We start from the raw sequence: 25,000 nt of genomic DNA, 5'->3' as shown, positions 1-25,000 counted from the left end.
GTCCCATGTGTGCCAGGTGGTATCAGCTGTGAGCACAGTGACAATGGAAGTAAAACTCTATTTCTAATTCTGGAGACGCACACAATGATTATATTTCTATGGTGTTACTACACCCATAAACAATCCTACAGCTTGTAGAATACTATAGTATGCCTTGATAATTTTTTATTTATCTAAGCAAGTCAGTTAAGAACAAATTTCAATGACGGCCTAGGATGGGTTAACTGCCTTGTTCAGGGGCAGAACGACAGATTTTTACCTTGTCAGCCCGGTGATTCGATCTTGCAACCTTTTGGTTACTAGTCCCACACTCTAACTACTAGGCTACTTGCAGCCCCATAATGTGCAGTACTTACTATATAATTTTGTAGTATACTGTAGAATATTATAGTAAATACTACAGTGTTATCCACACGAAAATCACTGTAGTAAATACTACAGAAATGTCAGCAAAAACACTACAGTCTGCAAAAACACTACATTTTTACGCTATAGTAAATACTACAGTATTTAATTTGCATATACCATTCCCCTCCCCTATATCCCAATTTGTGCCTCCCACAAGTGAGAAACCTACATGCCATGTATAGAGCATATATTCTGTTCCCTACAAGTTATAGAGAGAGCAGAACCTCTTAACTCTCTGTTCAGAACCCAGTCCTACCTACCTACTGACATGGTATGGAAAATGAGCTGTTTTTGTATTTCTTCAGTAGGTTTCTTCAAGGAGAAAGCCCCCCACTTCTATGTCAATGTAAAAATACCAAATATATGCTTGTAAATATTTGTCACATTCGTCATATGAAGGAGACCATGGTGCAGCGTGGTATGCGTACATTCTTCTTTTAATTAAAGATTGAACAAACTAACAAAACAACAAAACGAACGAAACATGAAGCTAATACGAATAGTGCAGACAGGCAACTAAACATAGAATAAGAACCCACAAACACAAAAGGGAAAATGGCTACCTAAATATGATCCCCAATCAGAGACAACGATAAACAGCTGCCTCTGATTGGGAACCATATCAGGCCACCATAGACATACAAATACCGAGACCTTCTAAACTCCTAGACATACAAAAACCCTAGACAATACAAATCTAGCATACCCACCCTCGTCACACCCTGACCTAACCAATATATAAAGAAAACAGAGATATTAAAAGGTCAGAGCGTGACCTCAGGCCAGGTACCGTCGCTAGAGACCCCCGGCCAGGGACCCTGGGCTGGGGACCGTCGCTGGAGACCACGGACTGGGGACTGTCGCTGGAGACCACGGGCTGGGGACCGTCTCTGGAGACCCCGGACTGGGGACCGTCGCTGGAGACCCTGGGCTGGGGACCGTCTCTGGAGACCACGGGCTGGGGACCGTCTCAGGAGGCTCCGGACTGTGGCCCGTCGCCGGAGGTTCCGGACTGTGGCCCGTCGCCGGAGGTTCCGGACTGTGGCCCGTCGCCGGAGGTTCCGGACTGTGGCCCGTCGTCGGAGGTTCCGGACTGTGGCCCGTCGCCGGAGGTTCCAGACTGTGGCCCGTCGTCGGAGGTTCCGGACTGTGGCCCGTTGTAGGAGGTTCCGGACTGTGGCCCGTCGTCGGAGGTTCCGGACTGTGGCCCGTCGTCGGAGGTTCTGGACTGTGGCGCGTCGTCGTCTGTTCCGGACTGTGAAATGTTGGGGAACGTGAAACGTGCGGGGAGGAGACACAGGACTTACTGGACTGTGGAGAGGTGCGTGTGCGGGGAGCAGGCACAGGACGTACTGGCCTGTGGATGCACACTGGAGATCTGGAGCGTAGAGCTGGCACAATGCGTCTTGGCTGGATGCTCACTTGAGCCCGGCAAGTGCGGGGCGCTAGCACAGGACGCACTGGGCTGTGCAGACGCACCAGAGACACCGTACGTAGAGCCGGCACAGGATATCCTGGTCCAAGGAGGTGTACTGGAGATCAGGAGCGCTGAGCCGGCACCATCCATCCTGGTTGGATGCCCATTGTAGCCCGGCAAATGTGAGGAGCTGGAATAGAGCGCACCGGGCTATGAATGCAAACTGGAGACACCGTGTGCGCATCTCTGCATAAAGCGGTGCCTGACCAGTCAAACGCTCCCTACTCGTGTGCCCCCCAAAACATTTCTTGGGGCTGCCTCTCGTGCTTGCCTCGTTTGTATTTCTCCTCGTAATATCGCCTTTCCACTTCCGCTGCCTCTATTTCTTCCTTCAGATGCGAAAACAGAGATAATATTACAGTAATGTCCCCAAAAACACTACAGTAAATGCTGCTGTATACCATACTATAGTGCGAAAAAACACTACAGTAAACTACAGGATACTTCAGGATACTACAGTCCACAAAAAAACTGCAGTAAATACTACAGCATACTACAGTATTTACTATAGTATATACTACTCTTCTTTTACTACAGTATTTGGGTCTTTCTATAAATAATGGCACCAATGTGTGACATTGGGATCAACATTTCAAAATGATTTGAAACAAAAATAGAAAAGGATTTTCATGCAGTTCTACCTGTGTACTTCGAGGAATTAAAGTGAATATATGCATGTCTCATAACTCCACCTACACAACATAGGACTAGGAGTATACATCCTTTAAGCAGGGTTCATACAGATATTGACAAGTCAAATTCATGGACTTTCAGGGACTTTTTCAAGCACTTAATTGTAATTTTCAAGGACATCAATGTTATACAATTGTATAGTTTATATAATTGTAGATGTAGGGCCTAATATAGAACCTCCCCCCCCAAAAGCATGCAAAAAGTGTCCATGAAGTAGGCCATTACCACTACAACAATAATGATTTATTGGGCAGTACCAATGCATTGATATTATAATTATTATTACATTCTAAAATATGTGAGAATATTGCCTGACAAATAAATGTAATGCGTGGAGATGTTTCTGTAGCCTATGTGGCTGACGCAGGCACACATAATAAAGCCACGAATAGCGGCAGCATTAATCTCACTATTTGAATCTAAACATCACTGTTTTTATAATGAGAAAGTGACCAAACACCATGTTCCTTTTTTTAATGGAAGGATTTGTATGGAAAGCCAAGTTGAAGCCAGCATTAGATGTTGTCATCTTCATAATAACCGCACATGGTTTTACTGCAACAGAGTAGCACAACACCCTTCAATTGTAGCTGCGGCAAACAAATGAAGGTGGCCACGTCTCTCACAAAAACTAAATCAAAGATAAGTATAAGGGAGCAGGAGAACTTCTACATTGGTTACAATAATTACAAGGACCTTTCAAGCACCAGATTGAGGAAATGTCTGATTTTCAAGGTATGATTTTCAAGGTATGACTATTCCAGTACTCCAAATTCAAGTAGGCTGCTTCAAGCCCCTTGTATTCATTAAAATGACATGTGTAACATGGAAAACAAAATGGATTAGTCATGTTATATCATTACCAGATCATAGTGTGAATAAGCCCACTAGGCTATGTCATTTTTTGTCATTATATACAGAATAATTAATAGGAATAGCGTTAGGTGTTGCTTCTATCCTATACAATTGTGCACAGTTGACTGTGTCCACAAAAACATCTAACGAATCTAACGATTCAATTCGCTAAGGATATTAGATCCAACATGGATCCAGGCACAACTCGGCATAACGAATAAGACACCAACATATTCTGGACATTCCTCGCGAACACCTTTTTCCTAGCACTTGGGCTGTTGTTGTATTGCATGTGCTATCACAACTGCTGTCCGTCACGTGACTGTCATTCAGAAAATTCCTTCCTGGATGAGGATGTGTGAAGATATCATGGCGTAACTAATCAGGTGGACACTAAATGCGCATCCAACAAGTACTATGCTTAATTATTGAAGAACCACGTTAATGACAGTTTTGATTTAGGTATTAAATATCAAGGTAAGGGGACTCTTTCGATTAGAAGCATTCGATTTTGCATTCGCATACTGTACATCATTTTGTATTTGTGTGTGCCCATGTAAATAGTTTTCACCCCGTAACATAAGGAATACAATAAATGTTTGCATTTCTTTCTGAGATCTCTATACAAAAAACATTGCTACAGCAAGATCCAGGATTCTTACAAGGTTTCTTACAAGTCCAATGTCTAATTTAACTGATTCATGTTTAATATATGATATAACGACAACGTAGACTGCCATAAATGCAAGGACAGAAATGTTATGTTTTATGTCACACGATTTTGGGAAAAATCCGTCAAGACACCAACCATGATAAAGGGTTAAACATAAGTTTTAAATTAAATTAAACTTGAGAATTTTATTGAATATATCTATGATTTCCCCTTATATCTTAATGCAATGACATAAAAAACATTTGCAGATTATTATCAATGACTTATCAACAGCTTTAACAAGATGTCCAGCTTAGGAAATACTCACTGTTACCCTAGTTTATAGAAAGACCCATTTATACTATAGTAAACTGTAAATATTACAGTACACTACAGAAAATACTACATTCCGCAAAATCACTACAATGAATGCTACAGTAAAATCCACAAAAACACTACAGTGAATACTATAGTATTCCTAGCATAGCATATACTATAGTACTTTTTCATGTGGGTAGGTCTTGTTATAGCCCTACTGTAGGCAATAGTACCATGTTGTGACCTTCGAGCAGAGTGACAACCTCTCTGCAGCATCTTGATTTGTCTGTTGGATAACATGTAAACATAAGCCTCCACTCAGGCCAGTTCAGCCTGGCTCTGCTCTGTATGTTAGCAGTTGTCTGAGGTTCATGAAATATGAGCCCTATGCTGTAGGCAGTGGTCCCAGGATGATGACATGTGAGCTCTGTTCTGTAGGCAGTGGTCCCAGGATGATGACATGTGAGCTCTGTTCTGTAGGTAGTGGTCCCAGGATGAAGACATGTGAGCTCTGTTCTGTAGGCAGTGGTCCCAGGATGACATATGACCTCTGTTCTGTAGGCAGTGGTCCCAGGATGAAGACATGTGACCTCTGTTCTGTAGGCAGTGGTCCCAGGATGATGACATGTGAGCTCTGTTCTGTAGGCAGTGGTCCCAGGATGATGACATGTGAGCTCTGTTCTGTAGGCAGTGGTCCCAGGATGATGACATGTGAGCTCTGTTCTGTAGGCAGTGGTCCCAGGATGATGACATGTGAGCTCTGTTCTGTAGGCAGTGGTCCCAGGATGAAGACATGTGAGCTCTGTTCTGTAGGCAGTGGTCCCAGGATGATGACATGTGAGCTCTGTTCTGTAGGCAGTGGTCCCAGGATGACATGTGAGCTCTGTTCTGTAGGCAGTGGTCCCAGGATGATGACATGTGAGCTCTGTTCTGTAGGCAGTGGTCCCAGGATGATGAAATGTGATCTCTGTTCTGTAGGCAGTGGTCCCAGGATGACATGTGAGCTCTGTTCTGTAGGCAGTGGTCCCAGGATGATGACATGTGAGCTCTGTTCTGTAGGCAGTGGTCCCAGGATGATGACATGTGAGCTCTGTTCTGTAGGCAGTGGTCCCAGGATGAAGGCAGTGGTCCCAGGATGATGACATGTGAGCTCTGTTCTGTAGGCAGTGGTCCCAGGATGATGACATGTGAGCTCTGTTCTGTAGGCAGTGGTCCCAGGATGACATATGACCTCTGTTCTGTAGGCAGTGGTCCCAGGATGATGACATGTGAGCTCTGTTCTGTAGGCAGTGGTCCCAGGATGATGACATATGACCTCTGTTCTGTAGGCAGTGGTCCCAGGATGACATGTGAGCTCTGTTCTGTAGGCAGTGGTCAAAGGATGACATATGACCTCTGTTCTGTAGGCAGTGGTCCCAGGATGATGACATGTGAGCTCTGTTCTGTAGGCAGTGGTCCCAGGATGACATATGACCTCTGTTCTGTAGGCAGTGGTCCCAGGATGACACGTGAGCTCTGTTCTGTAGGCAGTGGTCCCAGGATGATGACATGTGAGCTCTGTTCTGTAGGCAGTGGTCCCAGGATGATGACATGTGAGCTCTGTTCTGTAGGCAGTGGTCCCAGGATGAAGACATGTGAGCTCTGTTCTGTAGGCAGTGGTCCCAGGATGATGACATGTGAGCTCTGTTCTGTAGGCAGTGGTCCCAGGATGACATATGACCTCTGTTCTGTAGGCAGTGGTCCCAGGATGATGACATGTGAGCTCTGTTCTGTAGGCAGTGGTCCCAGGATGATGACATGTGAGCTCTGTTCTGTAGGCAGTGGTCCCAGGATGATGACATGTGATCTCTGTTCTGTAGGCAGTGGTCCCAGGATGACATGTGAGCTCTGTTCTGTAGGCAGTGGTCCCAGGATGATGACATGTGAGCTCTGTTCTGTAGGCAGTGGTCCCAGGATGATGACATGTGAGCTCTGTTCTGTAGGCAGTGGTCCCAGGATGAAGGCAGTGGTCCCAGGATGATGACATGTGAGCTCTGTTCTGTAGGCAGTGGTCCCAGGATGATGACATGTGAGCTCTGTTCTGTAGGCAGTGGTCCCAGGATGACATGTGAGCTCTGTTCTGTTCTGTAGGCAGTGGTCCCAGGATGATGACATGTTCTGAGCTCTGACATTCTGTTCTGTAGGCAGTGGTCCCAGGATGATGACATGTGAGATGACTCTCTGTTCTGTAGGCAGTGGTCCCAGGATGATGACATGTGAGCTCTGTTCTGTAGGCAGTGGTCCCAGGATGAAGACATGTGAGCTCTGTTCTGTAGGCAGTGGTCCCAGGATGATGACATGTGAGCTCTGTTCTGTAGGCAGTGGTCCCAGGATGACATGTGAGCCTCTGTTCTGTGAGTGGTCATGTGAGCTCTGTTCTGTAGGCAGTGGTCCCAGGATGATGACATGTGAGCTCTGTTCTGTAGGCAGTGGTCCCAGGATGATGACATGTGAGCTCTGTTCTGTAGGCAGTGGTCCCAGGATGATGACATGTGAGCTCTGTTCTGTAGGCAGTGGTCCCAGGATGATGACATGTGAGCTCTGTTCTGTAGGCAGTGGTCCCAGGATGAAGGCAGTGGTCCCAGGATGATGACATGTGAGCTCTGTTCTGTAGGCAGTGGTCCCAGGATGATGACATGTGAGCTCTGTTCTGTAGGCAGTGGTCCCAGGATGACATATGACCTCTGTTCTGTAGGCAGTGGTCCCAGGATGATGACATGTGAGCTCTGTTCTGTAGGCAGTGGTCCCAGGATGATGACATATGACCTCTGTTCTGTAGGCAGTGGTCCCAGGATGACATGTGAGCTCTGTTCTGTAGGCAGTGGTCCCAGGATGATGACATGATGTTCTGTACAGTGGTCCCAGGATGACATGTGAGCTCTGTTCTGTAGGCAGTGGTCCCAGGATGATGACATGTGAGCTCTGTTCTGTAGGCAGTGGTCCCAGGATGACATATGACCTCTGTTCTGTAGGCAGTGGTCCCAGGATGACACGTGAGCTCTGTTCTGTAGGCAGTAGTCCCAGGATGATGACATATGACCTCTGTTCTGTAGGCAGTGGTCCCAGGATGATGACATGAGAGCTCTGTTCTGTAGGCAGTGGTCCCAGGATGACATATGACCTCTGTTCTGTAGGCAGTGGTCCCAGGATGACATGTGAGCTCTGTTCTGTAGGCAGTAGTCCCAGGATGATGACATATGACCTCTGTTCTGTAGGCAGTGGTCCCAGGATGATGACATGTGAGCTCTGTTCTGTAGGCAGTGGTCCCAGGATGACATATGACCTCTGTTCTGTAGGCAGTGGTCCCAGGATGACATGTGAGCTCTGTTCTGTAGGCAGTGGTCCCAGGATGATTACATGTGACCTCTGTTCTGTAGGCAATGGTCGCAGGAAACTGACATATACGCCTTGATCTGTAGGCATTGGTTGCAGGATGATGACATATGACATATGAGCAGTGATCAAGCAGTAGCAAGTTGCCTTAGCAACTCTGATTGATGACATGTGCCTGGGCATAGTGCACACACACACACGCACACACACACGCAGTCACACAACCAACCAGTCACACATTCACACTCTCCATCTCATGTGCCATGTTTCAGAATATGTCTGCAGGTCCCACTTCTAGCTGCTGCTGTACTATTCTGTTGTGATGACAAAACACCAGTGCTGTAATAGCCTAGATGTCATGAGTCTGATGACAAATTAGTGCAGTACCATTCTCCTTTATTTTTTATTTCTCTCTCTCTCTCTCTCTCTCTCTCTCTCTCTCTCTCTCTCTCGCCCTCTCCCTCTCTCTAGCTCTCTCTCTCTCTCTCTCCCCTTCATCTCCTCTTATAGAGATATCATCCACCTCCCACCGTCCCGCTCTCCCTCCCCCTCCCACCCTCTCTAACACTCCTGCCAAGAGATTATTGTCAAATCGTTTTTGTTTCATTCCCAATAGGTTTCATCTACACACTTATAAAAAAAATAGTTATTTGCAGTGGGATAGGGTTCTATAACATCCTAAGAACTGTTTTTGGAAGAAAGGGTTCTTTACAATGTGATAGGGTTCTATAACATCCTAAGAACTGTTTTTGCAAGAAAGGGTTCTTTGCAGTGGGATAGGGTTCTATAACATCCTAAGAACTGTAATTGGAAGAAAGGGTTCTTTGACGATTATTTGGAAGGCAAGAAGGGTTCTACATACTGTACAGTAGAACCATATACTGTATCATATTTCCAAGCATCATCTATTGCAGGGTGATTTCAGAATATAATGTTTTTAAGTGTTTTTGCATGTGGAAACCTGCCGCGGTCATCCCCCTTTTCAAAGGGGGAGACACCCTGGACCCAAACTGTTACAGACCTATATCCATCCTGCCCTGCCTATCTATGGTCTTCGAAAGCCAAGTCAACAAACAGATCACTGACCGTCTCGAATCCCACCGTACCTTCTCCGCTGTGCAATCTGGTTTCCGAGCCGGACACGGGTGCACCTCAGCCACGCTCAAGGTACTAAACGATATCATAACCACCATTGATAAAAGACAGTACTGTGCAGCCGTCTTCATCGGCCTGGCCAAGGCTTTCGACTCTGTCAATCACCATATTCTTATCGGCAGACTCAGTAGCCTCGGTTTTTCTAATGACTGCCTTGCCTGGTTCACCAACTACTTTGCAGACAGAGTTCAGTGTGTCAAATCGGAGGGCATATTGTCCGGTCCTCTGGCAGTCTCTATGGGGGTGCCACAGGGTTCAATTCTCAGACCGACTCTTTTCTCTGTATATATCAATGATGTTGCTCTTGCTGCGGGCGATTCCCTGATCCACCTTTACGCAGATGACACCATTCTGTATACTTCTGGCCCTTCCTTGGACACTGTGCTATCTATCTCCAAACGTGCTTCAATGCCTTACAACACTCTTTCCGTGGCCTCCAACTGCTCTTAAACGCTAGTAAAACCAAATGCATGCTTTCCAACCGTTCGCTGCCTGCACCCGCACGCCCGACTAGCATCACCACCCTGGATGGTTCCGACCTAGAATATGTGGACATCTATAAGTACCTAGGTGTCTGGCTAGACTGTAAACTCTCCTTCCAGACTCATATCAAACATCTCCAATCTAGAGTCGGCTTTCTATTTCGCAACAAAGCTTCCTTCACTCACGCCGCCAAACTTACCCTAGTAAAACTGACTATGCTACCGATCCTCGACTTCGGCGATGTCATCTACAAAATAGCTTCCAATACCCTACTCAGCAAACTGGATGCAGTTTATCACAGTGCCATCCGTGTTGTTACTAAAGCACCTTATACCACCCACCATTGCGACCTGTATGCTCTAGTCGGCTGGCCCTCGCTACATATTCGTCGCCAGACCCACTGGCTCCAGGACATCTACAAGTCCATGCTAGGTAAAGCTCCGCCTTACCTCAGTTCAGTGGTCAGGATGGCAACACCCACCAGTAGCACTCGCTCCAGCACGTGTATCTCACTGATCATCCCTAAAGCCAACAACAGCCATCATTTGGCCGCCTTTCCTTCTAGTTCTCTGCTGCCTGTGACTGGAACGAATTGCAAAAATCGCTGAAGTTGGAGACTTTTATCTCCCTCACCAACTTTAAACTTCTGCTATCTGAGCAGCTAACCGATCGCTGCAGCTATATATAGTCCATTGGCAAATAGCCCACCCAATTTACCTACCTCATCCCCATACTGTTTTTATTTATTTACTTTTCTGCTCTTTTGCACACCAGTATCTCTACCTGCACATGACCATCTGATCATTTATCACTCCAGTGTTAATCTGCTAAATTGTAATTATTCGCCTACCTCCTCATGCCTTTTGCACACAATGTATATAGACTCTTTCTTTTTTTTCTACTGTGTTATTGACTTGTTTATTGTTTACTCCATGTGTAACTCTGTCTTGTTGTCGGTTCACACTGCTATGCTTTATCTTGGCCAGGTCGCAGTTGTAAATGAGAACTTGTTCTCAACTAGCCTACCTGGTTAAATAAAGGTGAAATAAAAAATAAATGTACATTCAATGCTACACAAAGGGACAGCTCTAGCAGGGAAGAAATTTGACCAACATCCACTTGTAAAAATGGAATCCTATGACGGTACCACGTTGAAAGTCACTGAACTCTTCAATAAGGCCATTCTACTGCAAATATTTGTCTATGGAGATTGCATGTCTGAACTAGCCAAATACTTCATTTGAGGGGGTGTATTGTCAGAAATAATTACATTTTTAAAGGTTAGTAAGACTGGTGGAACCGTTCATAGTGTGTTCTAGGAAGAATGTTTAGATGATAAAATGATTATTGGTAGATCCCTTAATAGAGGGTTCTAGGTCAAACCATATACAGGGGGTTCTATGAAGAACCCTACATAGAGGGGTTCTAGGAAGAACCTTTAGATTATGAAATGGTTCTTGGTAGAACCTGTCATAGAGGGTTCTAGGTAGAACCAAAAAGGATTCCCCTATAGGGACAAACCAAAATACCCTATTGTCACGCCCTGACCTTAGAGAGACTGTTAATTTCTCTATTTGGTGTGATTTGGGTGGGCATTCTAGTTTTCTATTTCTTTATTGACCGAGTTTGATTCCCAATCAGAGGCAGCTGTCTATCGTTGTCTCTGATTGGGAATCATACTTAGGGAGCCTGTTTTCCACCTGAGTTTGTGGGATCTTGTTTTTGCACAGTAGCTGTATAGCCCTACGGAACTTTACGTTCGTATATCTTTTGTTGTTTTTTGGTGTTCATTTTATATAAAGAAGATGTGCACTTTCCACGCTGCGCTTTGGTCTCATTCCGACGACGGACATGACATCTATAATGGTTCTACTTAGCACCTTTTCTTCTAAGAGTGTATTTTCATGGCATATTTTTAAACACAGCTTGAAAATTGCACCTGGCGCTGTTACAGATTATTCAATGCCCTTTTATCAAGCTGTTATTGATACCATTTCTTAGAAGAGATAAGATGAGGTGTATCCAGTTCTGTGTGTATTGCCTCATGTCAGTGCCCCACTCTTCAAACTGTTTCTGATTATTGAAAGAGATAAAATTATTTAAAATGACATGAAGGTGAGAAATATAAAAACTATCCAGACAATTCAGATAGATGTGTACTGTATCCCTTTGTTTAAGTTTAGTGTAGTGTAATCTAGTATAGTGTTTCTTTTTTGCTTTTTTGGAGCTGTTCAAGCCATAATTTGGACTTGGTATTTTATCAAATAGGTCTATCTTCTGTATACCACCCCTACCTTGTCACAACACAACTGATTGGATCAAACATATTACAGTAAGAAGGAAAGAAATTACACACATTAGCTTTGAACAAGGCACACCTGTTAATAGTAAAGCATTCCAGGTGACTACCTCATGAAGCTGGTTGAGAAAATGCCAAGTGTGTGCAAAGCTGTCATCAATGCAAAGGGTGGCTACTTTGAAGAATCTCAAATATTAAATATATTTGGATTTGTTTAACACTTTTTTGGTTACTACATGATTCCATATGTGTTATTTCATAGTGTTGATGTCTTCACTATTATTCTACAATGTAGAAAATAGTAAAAATGAAGAAAAACTGAGTAGGTGTGTCCAATCTTTTGACTGGTACTGTATATTTACAGAAACCCTTATAGATGAAGTCATTAACACAGTTATAATGACCACCTCTTCTAACATGTCTTGGCAGCTCTCCCTGTTTCTAACGGTGTATACTCACTAAAACCTAATCGACTCTGAGGTGCTTAAAGATAATGTGTGGATAATGCAGTCTGTGCAATCAGGAGAGCCATCTACACTCCCATGTGTCCCAAATGGCACACTGTTTCCTACAAAGTGCACTACTTTTGACCAGTGCCCATATAAAACATGCCTAACTTTCTTACTGTCTGTCAGTATCCACAAAACTTGGCAAATATTTTCAGATACCTACACAGAGCGTCAGACAACTTATCAGGTAGGGACGATTGTTCAATTGGTACATTTTATTCAGGGCAGTACGGTACTGTACGATGATGCTTGTCATCGGTGTTTAGTGGATTTTTCCTTCTTAATGGCATTATAGCCTGGTATTTAATAAAGTAGTGCTGATTCAGCTTTAGGCTAGCTGCTGTCTCTCTGTTGTCCTGGTTTGCGTCCCAAATCGTACCCTATTCCCTATGTAGTGCATTACTTTTGACCAGAGCTCTATGGGCCCTTGTTAACATTAGTGCACTAGGTGGCATTTTGGGACATAGACTCTGTAGTTCTGCTGTCAGCTCCTGTGGAGTGCATTGTGTCTCTGAGGTCAGTGTGTAGTCTGATAATACATTGCATAGCGTGTGTGTGTGTGTGTGTGTGTGTGTGGGGGGAGCCTGATGAATTTAGATGTTTGTGGATTGGTAGTGAGAGGCACATCCATCATCAGCAGGGTATATTTTAATCAGGTTTCCTGCTGAGGCCTTAATCAGCGTTTTTACTGCAACACCTGCATCGTGTACAGCTGTTAGCTCTCATTACTCTCATCTCTCACTTCACACACACTTAGTCACCTCCCTCCCTCCACACATCATACCCACCAACCCACAGAACCAACCTCCCTCCCACCTCCCTACCTCCCTACCTCCACACACCTCCCTATCTACCTACCTACCGCCACACACCTTCCTACCTACCTACATCCCTACCTACATCCCTACCCTACCTCCCTACCCTGCCGTAACTACATATGAGGACACAGAGGTCCTAACCTCTGTCATTTTTTCCACAGGGGCCCTAACCTCCAGGGGGCCCCCAATGATTTTGATAATCACTTTCACTCAGATATCATATTATCATGGCATAAGCCATGGCAAAATGTGTAGAATAGCAGGAATTTGCTTTAAACTGCAAAAATGTCTCCCTCTGTGAGTATTAAATTGTATTTTTCTATCCCAGTGGTGAGATAATGTTAATGTGTAGCGGCTAATAGTATAGCTACAGTAATAGGCTTTGTGTTTGTAGATGGATTGAGGTGATGTCTTGGCGAGGGGGGTGGTTTGAGTTCTGCAAACAGAATTCTGACAAACACACATACTCCCAAACAGGGGGTGCATACAAAATGGTACACTTTAAAGTGCATTACCTTTGGCCAGTAGTGCATTATTCACAGAAAAGTGTCCATTTCCGGTCATACACTTCCAAACATTGCTTTTGTCCGAAATGGCACCCTCTTTCCTGTACTGTATAGTGCACTACTTTTGGCCGTATGGATTGAACTTTTTCTCCCTTACCCTCCCCTTTCCTCCCTGCATCAACCTAGGTTGTGTATAAAAACAACGACGTGCGACTCGAGCTCTCCAGGATGGCCAAACAAGGTGATGCCAAAATGAAGGTTCACGGCATTGTGGCTTTTAAATGCGAGAACGTGGCGACCCTTGACCCCATCACCTTCGAGACCCCTGGGTCCTTCATCACGCTCAACAAGTGGAACGCAAAGAAGACGGGCTCCATCTCCTTCGACTTCCGTACCACAGAGCCTAACGGGCTTCTCCTCTTTAGCCACGGAAAGCCCAAACAGGCTCCCAAGGTGACTTCCCTATTATGTTATTTTATCTCTTTTATTGCCTCCTGATTGTTTTTGAAAATGTTTGACTGTAAAGTGTGTTGTGATTTTAAATGCACTTTAAATAAAGAATGATGGGATTTAATTCAAGGATTCCAAGAGCCCCCTGACACTGAAGGTGGACTTCTTTGCCATCGAGATGCTGGATGGCCACTTGTATCTATTGCTGGACATGGGGTCAGGGACCACCAAGACCAGAGCCATCAACAAGAAGGTCAACGATGGGGAGTGGTACCATGTAGACTTCCAACGGGACGGACGATCAGGTAATAAAATGTTATTTTGCTGTTATTGGTGTGGCGGATTTTGGAGGAGGCCATGGTGCCCTGATTTGAGTCTTTAATCCTCGTAAGGGTTTCCTGCCCTCTCTTCCACTGTGTGTAGACATAGTAGGAATTCTGTCTGATAACTGAAAGCATTTAGTCTGACTGCTGAGCGAGTTTCGTCTGACAATTGAGGGACTTCCAAATATGGATGACATTATAATAGTGATGAATAAATGAAGCTACATTACCTCAAACAGTCACCATATTATCATGCCAGTAAGGCAATCCCTCTCCCTGTCTTCTCTCCCCCTGTGTCCTCAGTGCCTCTCCGAGCATCCAGTGTTACACACACACACACACACACACACCACACACACACACACACACCCACACAGCCCCTCCGAGCCCCCAGTGAAACCATTTTCTGATCCCTGTTGATTTGCTTATCTAAGCAGCAATTTGTTAGCGTGTGTTCACAGCCAAGGCCCTGGCAATGTCACGGTGCAAATTACATACGCCCTCCAACCATGTTTACTGCTCCTTCTCCACTAGTGGGAATTACATTAACTGTTTCAATACTCCATGAAGCCACACAGAGCAGAGCCATACAGCTACACACACACACACACATATCCACTCACACATGCACTATTGAGTAGGGGGTCAGGGTACACTACAGAACCATCACAGCTGTGGCCTTGTTCATATTACTGACTACTCTAGCACAGAGAGGAGAGGAAGAGAGTACGGTAGAAGTGTGTGTGTGTGGGGGGGTGGAGGTGAGGAGGAGAGAGGAGGATAGAAATGTGTGTGGGGGGTAGAGGTGAGGAGGAGAGAGGAGATAGAAATGTGTGTGGGGGGGTAGAGCTGAGGAGGAGAGAGAAGATAGAAATGTGTGTGGGGGGTAGAGCTGAGGAGGAGAGAGGAGGATAGAAATGTGTGTGGGGGGTAGAGCTGAGGAGGAGAGAGGAAGATAGAAATGTGTGTGGGGGGGTAGAGCTGAGGAGGAGAGAGGAGGAGAAATTTAGAAACCTTTTAGCAGAATTTTTTTTGTCAAACATTTCTGGCACATAATAACTATGTTGTGTGAACCAAAAGCAACAGCAATCATTTGACTCCTCCTGTGACATGGTAGACCAACAGTGTTGCACTGTGTCGAGACAGGCGACCAAACCCACTGGATGTATCATGTTATCACAATTAGATGTGCTGCCCTATTATCTCTCTATTTAGCTGTATCCCTCCCTCCCTCCCTCCCGTCCTCCCTCCCTACCTCGCTCTCTCTCTCGCTCCCTCCCTCCCTCCCTCCCTCCCTCCCTCCCTCCCTCCCTCCCGTCCTCCCTCCCTACCTCGCTCTCTCTCCCTCGCTCCCCCTCCCTCCCTCCCTACCTCGCTCCCTCCCTCCCTCCCCCTCGCTCGCCCCTCCCTCCCTCCCTCCATACACATGTATTTTCCTTGTTGTCAGTGTCTCTCCAAAGCCTCACTTCTCTCTTTTTTCCTCCTTTTTCCTTCTTCTCCGCTCTGCCCGAGTTTCCATGGAAACGGGAGAGAACAGGTCTCTCTCTGTCTCTCTCTTCTCCCCTCCCTGTCTCTCTCTCTCGTAAACTCTGTCCATTTATTTTTCCTTCCTTACTTAATTTCTCTCTCTCCATCTCTCTCACTTTCTCTCTCCCTCTCTGTCTCTCCTTCTCTGTTTCTCTTTCTGTTTCTCTCTCCCTCTCTCTCTGTCTCTTGCTCTCTCTCTGTCTCTTTCTTTCTCTTTCTCCCTTTCTCTTTGTCTCTTTCTCTCTGTCTCACTTTCTATGTCTCTCTCTTTCTCTTTGTCTCTCTCTGTCTCTCTCTCTGTCTCACTTTCTGTCTCTCTCTTTCTCTTTGTCTCTGTCTCTTTCTCTTTGTCTCTCTCTCTCTCTCTGGACTGAGACAGTTACTGCACAGTGTTACGCTGAGATCAGCACTAATTTCAAAATCACGTTTTTTCTACACTCCCTCCTCAAATCTGAAGTCTGGACAGTGTTAGCTGGGAAACTCAGGAGGAGATTGGAAAGGAGAGAGGAGAGGAGAGAAGAGGAGAGAGGAGAGGAGAGGAGAGGAGATAGGGGAGGAGAAGGGGAGGCTCGGGCTACTCTTATGGTGTGGAAGTCTACTCTCAAAATAGCTGTGACTAGAGAATGTGTTTGCCATGTAGATACTGAATTGCAGCTTTCACATACAGTATAAGCATACATTGAAAAGTGATGTTTTTTTCCAAATGTAAAAGTGTAGTACTTACCATAGAATATTGTAGTATACTGTAGAAAATTATACTAAATATTACGGCATTATCCGGAAAAAACACACTGTAGTAAATACTACAGTAATGTCCAAAAAACAGTACTTTGTTACTTAAATACTACATTATTTAATTTGCATATACAATGCCCATTCCCCTCCCCCGTATCCCAATGTGTGCCACCCATAAGTGAGAAACATGCATACCAAGTATAGACTATTTTGTTCCGTACAGGTTATAGAACAGAGCAGAAGGGCTGAACTATCTGTTCAGATCCCAGACCTACATACCTACAGGTTATAGAACAGAGCAGAAGTGCTGAACTATCTGTTCAGATCCCAGACCTATATACCCACAGGTTATAGAACAGAGCAGAAGTGCTGAACTATCTGTTCAGACCCCAGACCTACATACCTACAGGTTATAGAACAGAGCAGAAGTGCTGCACTATCTGTTCAGACCCCAGACCCTAAATACCTACAGGTTATAGAACAGAGCAGAAGTGTTGAACTATCTGTTCAGATCCCAGACCTACATACCTACAGGTTATGGAGAAGTTGCTATTTTAGTGTTTCTCAAATAGGTTATCTCAGGGATAAAGCCTACACTTCTATGACAAAGATAATACAACTTTATAGTAAATCCTACAGTAATGTCAGCAAAAACACTACAGTAAATACTACAGTATAGTACAGTCTGCAATAGCAAATGGTACTGTATTCCCTAAATCTATATATACTTTTAAACCAGGCCCACAAGGCCATTTTGAATGTAGCCTCTCTACAGTATAGTAAAGTTTTCTATTTAAACTATACTACAGTAAATACTACAGTATTGTTTTTGCATACTTTAGTCTGTAGTTTTTAGTCTACGACTTTAGTCCATAAAAATACTACAGTGAATACTACAGTAAAGTCTGAAAAAACACTACAGTGAATACTTTAGAATTTATACCATAATATTGCATAGTATTTCTCATGTGGGAGGACGTACACTACTTGACCAAAAGTATGTGGACACCTGCTCGTCGAACATCTCATTCCAAAGTCATGGGAATTAATATGGACTTGGTACCCCGTTTGCTGCTATAACAGCTTCTGTTCCTCTGGGAATGCTTTCCACTAGATATTAAAACATTGCTGCGGGGACTTGCTTCCATTCAGCCACAACAGCATTAGTGAGGTCGGGCACTGATGTTGAGTGATTATACCTGGCTCGAAGTCGGCATTCCAATTCATCCCAAAGGTGTTTGATGGGGTTGAGGTCAAGTTCTTCCACACCAATCTCGACAAACCATGTGTGTTTGGACATGTGTGTATGGACCTTTGTGCGCAGGGGCATTGTCATGCTGAAACAGGAAAGGGCCTTCCCCAAACTGTTACCACAAAGTTGGAAGGACAGAATATTCTAGAATGTAATTGTATGCTGTAGCATTAAGATTCCCCTTCACTGGAACGAAGGGGTCTAGCCCGAACCATGAAAAACAGCCCGAGACCAGTATTTCTTCTTTACCCAACTTTACAGTTACCATTATGCATTCGGGCAGGTGGTGTTCTCCTGGTAGATGGTGAAGCGTGAACCATCACTCCAGAGAATGCGTTTCCACTGCTCCAGAGTCCAATGGCGGCAAGCTTTACACCACTCCACCCGACGTGGAGAGGCATTGTGCATGGTGATCTTAGCCTTGTGTGCTGCTGCTCGGCCATGGAAAATCATTTCATGAAGCCCCTGATGAACAGTTATTGTGCTGACATTGCTTCCAGAGGCAGTTTGGAACTCGGTAGTGAGTGTTGCAACCGAGGACAGACGGTTTTTACGTGCTACGTGCTTTAGCACTCAGAGGTCCATTTCTGTGAGCTTGTGTGGCCTACCACTTCTTGGCTGAGGCGTTGTTGCTCCTAGACGTTTCCACTTCACAAGAACAGCATTACAGTTGACTGGGACAGCTCTAGTAGGCCAGACTTTTGAAGAGTAAACTTGTCGGAAAGGTGGCATCCTATGACGGTGTCACGTTGAAAGACACTGAGCTCTTCAGTAAGACCATTATACTGCCAATGTTTGCCTATGGAATGTGGCTGAAATAGCCAAATCCAGTCCTTTGAAGCGGACCCCACATACTTCATTGTTTTTTTATAGTGTATATTAAGTCAGGCACTTTCGCTAGGGCAATACGTAATACTGTATTTTTAATTAGAGTAAGTCAGGCTTTGTTAATCCTAAACCAAACCTTTGAAGATTAGGCCTCATATGCACTCTAAACTAAAAAAAAATATATATATATTTTTTTCAGTCTCAAACTAAATAGTATACATTTTGTTACCACAGGAGTGTTGATTACCATCATCTGTTGTACACAGCAAGCAAACCTGGAGGCTAGAAACTGGGAAATGTTTTTTTCACTGCTGGAGAAGGAAGTAAAAAACGTCAGAGTTAAAACATATCAAGAGACATATCCCCACTATTCCTGTTTGTGACGGCGACTTGATCAAGTGGATACAGTTGGATGCCAGTCTCATGTTGTTGCTATGCTAGTCACGCTTCCCTATAGTCTACCTGGTTTCCGGTTTCAGACACCCTCAGACAGACACAGTTCAGTCCTTAGAGCAGAGTTTAATGGTACGTGGGCTCCTGAATGGCGAAATCCAGGCTGCATCACATCTGGCAGTGATTGGGAGTCCCATAGGGCGGTGCACAATTGGCCCAGGTTTGGACGGTGTAGGTCATCATTGTAAATTAGAATTTGTTCTGCACTGGCTTTCCTGGTTAAATAAATAAAAACATGCCGAACACTCTTTTAACACGAAGCCTGATCCCAGATCTTTTATCCCCGGTCTTTCCATCACCTATGGCCATTGTCACAAGATGGCATACACAGATCTAGGGCCAAGTTATCAAGCCCTGTCTGTTGTCAAAGTGCAGAGTTGTCTCCCTCCCGCCCCCAACCCCAGAGCCCTTTCTTTGGCAATGACCCTATCTTTCAATAATTAATCAAATGAAAGTAATGTTTGAAGAATTGAATAATAAATGAATCCACAGGGCACCAGCCAACAAAGCACAGTTGGTCCCAGGAGTGAGTGAGTCACGACGCTGCATATGGCGCCATGCTGGGATTTTCATCTGGCTGTTCCCATGTTTTATTAATACGCACACACTCACACACCGCAGAAACGTGTCTCTCACCAACAACAGTGCAACAAAAGCATCCCAGCCAGCCCATAAAGGCCTTTATCAGTCGCCATGGTGCTACTTCAGTTAGAGTTTTGTGTTACAGAGAGATGGCGACAATGGTGGATTAATGATGACTTCACTCCACAAACTTTCTTTTGATCCTGACAATCATGACGCTGTTATGATGTAGCAGAAAAGCTGTAGCTCCATCATCCATTGCCAGTGCATGCTTCACTCAGTAGCCATAGAGGGATGATGACAACGGTAAATTATGGATGATGTTATTACTGCACTTTTGCTGCTATTCGACTGTAAAGGGGTGTGGTAAATGGCCAATATACCACGACTTAGAGCTGTTCTTAGGCACGGCACGGCACAACGTGGATACAGCCTTTAACCGTGGTATGTTGGAGCAGGTCTACTGGATCCATGACCCAGTGAGAGATTGGTGCCGGCCGTGTAGATGGAAACAGAAAAGCCTGAGCCTTTGGGTAGAACACTGGGGTAAATCCTGTATGGAAACAGAAAAGCCTGAGAAAAGCCTGTATGGAAACAGAAAAGCCTTTTGGGTAGAACACTGGGGTAAATCCTGTATGGAAACAGAAAAGCCTGAGCCTTTGGGTAGAACACTGGGGTAAATCCTGTATGGAAACAGAAAAGCCTGAGCCTTTGGGTAGAACACTGGGGTAAATCCTGTATGGAAACAGAAAAGCCTGAGCCTTTGGGTAGAACACTGGGGTAAATCCTGTATGGAAACAGAAAAGCCTGAGCCTTTGGGTAGAACACTGGGGTAAATCCTGTATGGAAACAGAAAAGCCTGAGCCTTTGGGTAGAACACTGGGGTAAATCCTGTATGGAAACAGAAAAGCCTGAGCCTTTGGGTAGAACACTGGGGTAAATCCTGTATGGAAATAGAAAAGCCTGAGCCTTTGGGTAGAACACTGGGGTAAATCCTGTATGGAAATAGAAAAGCCTGAGCCTTTGGGTAGAACACTGGGGTAAATCTGTATGGAAATGAGAAAAGAACACTGGGGTAAAGCCTGTATGGAAATAGAAAAGCCTGAGCCTTTGGGTAGAACACTGGGGTAAATCCTGTATGGAAATAGAAAAGCCTGAGCCTTTGGGTAGAACACTGGGGTAAATCTGTATGGAAATGCACCATGAGAGATCCATCTGAAAACCTCAGGATCACTTCGTCTGCGTCCCAAAAGGCCACTGTATTCCCTATATAGTGCACTACTTTTAAACCAGGGCCCATAAGTCCATTTGGAATGCAGCCTCTCTTTTGGTGACACTTTCTTGAAAGGTGCGTCCTGTCCATAACAAATGAAAGTAAAAATAAATAAATAATCTGAAATTATACTACCTGTAAATACATTCACCAGTAAACACAGACTCCCAGGAGAGAGTGAGTCATCATTAAGCTGTAACAAATCATTTTTGTTATGTCATGTTTATCACAACATTAAGACACTGTTATATGACACACAGTTCAAGGAAAGTGCAACCTTATTCCTTCCATGCTCTTCCTCGCAGATCACACGCACACACACACACACACACACACACACACACACACACACACACACACACACACACACACACACACACACACACACACACACAAGGAAAGTGCAACCTTATTCCTTCCATGCTCTTCCTCGCAGATCACATGCACACACACACACACACACACACACACACAAGGAAAGTGCAACTTTATTCCTTCCATGCTCTTCCTCGCAGATCACATGCACACAGACGCACACACACACACACACACACACACACACACACACACACACACACACACACACACACACACACACACACACACACACACACACACACACACACACACACACACACAAACACACTCACAAGGAAAGTGTTACCTCATTCCTTCCATCCTCCTCCTCAGGGAGGAAGGGAGAGAGGAAAGGGATTTGGAAGCAGAGTGAGTCCGTAAATGGATGCTGACAGTCTAATACTTGAGAGACGAGAAAAATACATTTTTGTTCTGTACTGTAAATGCTCTTTAAAACTATTTACGGAATTGTGTCAACAGTGGACTAATGAACAACATACTGAAATATAGTTTTTGAGTGAACTATCCCTTTCAAAACCCCTAGAGTTAATTGACACACGTTGCACGGTGATGTCATTTTGAATATTGAATAGCTCCCTGTGTGTTTATGCTAGAGACTTGACATTTCTTGTACTAACTGCAGCTCCTCTCTTTCTGCCGATATAAAGGTTGCGCCTACTCCATAACATGGGCTTGCAAAAGCCATCTTTTTCTACACATGACCTCCTGGCAAGAAAATCATCACAAAACTGTTTGTAAAACCAGAGCCGTGTGAGCTACAAACTCCTAAGATGACACGCTCACTAACACAACATTGTCAGTTGTTTGGCACTACGACATCTCCAAGCTTTATGGGAGTCAGCTGAACTCGCTGACATCCTCATTTCAAAGAGATCTTCTCACAACACTGACTGTCCAGACCGATCCGCTGGAGCTACAAGGTGTTGGTTGTTCTGCACTATGACACACAACGTTCAGGGGAGTCATCTGACAGTAACCCAGGCTGGAAAGAATTCTAAAAGAGAATGAGGGGGTAAAATGCTCCATGAATAACATGACCAAACATGCATCTGAATTATGATTTACATTTTCTTACACTGTATTTCTATTCCAGAATCTGACATTGCTTGTTCTAATATTTCTATATTTCTTCTTTTTTTAAATACATTTTTGGGATTTGCATGTATAGTTTTCTATTGTTTTGTATTACTTCACTGTTGTAGCTAGGAACATAAGCATTTCACTACACCCGTGATAACATCTGCAAAATATGTGTAGGCGACCAATACAATTCTGTTTGCCATTCAAGCAAGAATATCAGAAATGTTTTAATCTCTTGTGAACAGACAATTGTATCATAACTAGTATCGTAGCATCTGTCAACAGACTGTGGGATGCCATGACTTAACAGTCTGTGTGATGCCACCTACGTGCTTAGTCCCCTCCTGTACTCCCTGTTTACTCATGACTGCGTGGCAGCGCATGACTCCACCACCATCATTAAGTTTGCAGACAACATGACGGTGGTAGGCCTGATCACTGAATACAATGAGACAGCCTAAAAGGAGGATGTCAAAGACCTGGCAGTGTGGTGCTAGTATAACAACTTCTCCCTCAACGTCAACAAGACAAAGGAGCTGATCGTGGACTACGGGAAATGGAAGGCCTAGCATGCCCCCATCCACATCGATGGGGCTGTTGTGGAACATGTTCAGTGCTTCAAGTTCCTTGGTGTCCACATCACTGGCATGGTCCACACACATCAACACCATCGTGAAGAGGGCATGACAATGCCTCTTCCCCTCAGGAGGCTGAAAAGATTTTTCATGGGCCTTGAGATCCTCAAAATGTTCTACAGATGCACCGTTAAGAGCATCTTGACTGGCTGCATCACCGCTTAGTATTGTAAAATCCTAGAGGAAAACCTGGTTCAGTTTGCTTTCCAGCAGACACTGGGAGACAAATTCACCTTTCAGCAGGACAATAACCTTGAGGCAAATCCAATGCAGCACATTACTGAGTACCACTCTCCATATTTTCAAGCATAGTGGTGGCTGCATCATGTTATGGGTATGCATGTAATCATTAAGGACTGAGGAGTTTTTCAGGATAAAAATAAACGGATTGGAGCCACAGGCAAAATCCTAGAGGAAAACCTGGTTCAGTCTGCTTTCCATCAGACACTGGGAGATTAATTTACCTTTCAGCAGGACAATAACCTAAAACACAAGGCCAAATATGCACTGGAATTGCTTACTAAGATGACATTGAAGGTTCCTCAGTGGCCAAGTTACAGGTTTAACTTAAATTGGCTTGAAAATCTACGGCACGACCTGAAAATGAGACCTGACAGAGATGTAAGATTTTTTTTAAAGAATAATGTGCAAATTTGGTCCAATCGAGGTTTGCAAAGCTCTTAGAGACTTACCCAGAAAGACTCACAACTGTAATCCCTGCCAAAACATATTCTAACATGTATTGACTCAGGGGGTTGAATACTTACAGTATGTAATCAAGATATATTTGTGTTTTATTTTGACAAACTTTATGATTTTTCTTCCACTTTGACAATAGAGTATTTTGTGTAGGTCGTTGACAAGAACATGACAATTAAATCAATTTAATCCCACCTTGTAACACAACAACACGTGGAAAAAGTCCAGGGGTGTCTAGACAGTATGGACAGTATATGACGAGGAAAGGTGAGTACAGCAGTAGTTATGTAGGATGAGCCTGATGAGCCCTCTAGAATGCATATGGAGTGACTGTATATCTAACTGTAGATCTGTCAGTATCGTGTATTATACACCACTTTTAAAGAGGCCCATCTGATGGGGGCACACCACTGAATTCCGTGTTGTCTACTGTGTACTGCGAGTTTGTCTGACTAAATGGATGTAAGTGGAAGATTAGAGGGGAGATGTCAGCATCTTTCAGACGTCTTCTCTGAGTGGTGCTCCCTTTCCTGTTGTCACTTTCCTGTTGTCACTTTCCTGTTGTCACATTTCTGTAAGTAAGTGTGTAAACATAGTCAAGCTATGTTTAAGTCACAAGGCAACATGCTTAGGTGGCTAGTAATATCTACACGCCGATGACATGAGTAGGATAACAATGTTAGATGTACCTCTAGCTACTGATGGGAATTATTACATGGAAAAGGGATGGAGGGAGGCAAACGTCTTAGTGAAAGGCTTCCCTCAAGCAAACGTCTTAGTGAAAGGCAGAGCGATGAGGGGAGGAGGAGGCGGAGCAGCAAGAGGAGGATAGATAAAGAACATAATGGCTGCATAAAGAGAAAAATAATGATTTAGGAGAAGATGATGACAGATAAAACAAAAGAGGAACCTAGAGGGCGGAGGAAGAAATTTTGTCTCAGAGAGAAAGATGATATGTAGCAAATATAATTTCTTAAAACTATGAACATAATGATAATGAAAACATACTGCTGTGTAGAGAATCCCATTACCGGCTCCATATTGCCTAAGTCCCGTTCCTGGCACCATATTCCATACATAGTGAACTACTTTTGACCAGAACCCTATTGGCCTATGGTGCCATTTGGAGCACGTTAATTGACCTCCCTCAAGCCACACTGTCAAATCCAATCAACAGCATTCTTACATAGGTATTCCTCTTGTCCAGATGGCTTAGGGCAAGTTGGGGCGGGGCAGCCTA

At 44.3% G+C, this 25,000-nt stretch overlaps 1 protein-coding gene across 21 annotated transcripts in view; it reads left to right on the top strand.

Moving 5' to 3' along the window:
* Positions 1–25,000, top strand: part of LOC115144382 (neurexin-1a) — a 644,902-nt gene that overhangs the window by 223,686 nt on the left and 396,216 nt on the right. For all 21 annotated transcript variants that reach the window (XM_065002580.1, XM_065002579.1, XM_065002574.1 and 18 more), the window contains 2 exons: positions 13,732–13,998; positions 14,126–14,300. In XM_065002580.1, the coding sequence (XP_064858652.1) occupies positions 13,732–13,998; positions 14,126–14,300 (442 nt within the window). The remainder of the gene's footprint in view (positions 1–13,731; positions 13,999–14,125; positions 14,301–25,000) is intronic.

This window comes from Oncorhynchus nerka, linkage group LG16 (assembly GCF_034236695.1).
Source record: "Oncorhynchus nerka isolate Pitt River linkage group LG16, Oner_Uvic_2.0, whole genome shotgun sequence".
In the NCBI taxonomy this organism is placed as follows: Eukaryota; Metazoa; Chordata; class Actinopteri; order Salmoniformes; family Salmonidae; genus Oncorhynchus; species Oncorhynchus nerka.
This window is presented reverse-complemented; position numbering and strand designations above follow the sequence as displayed.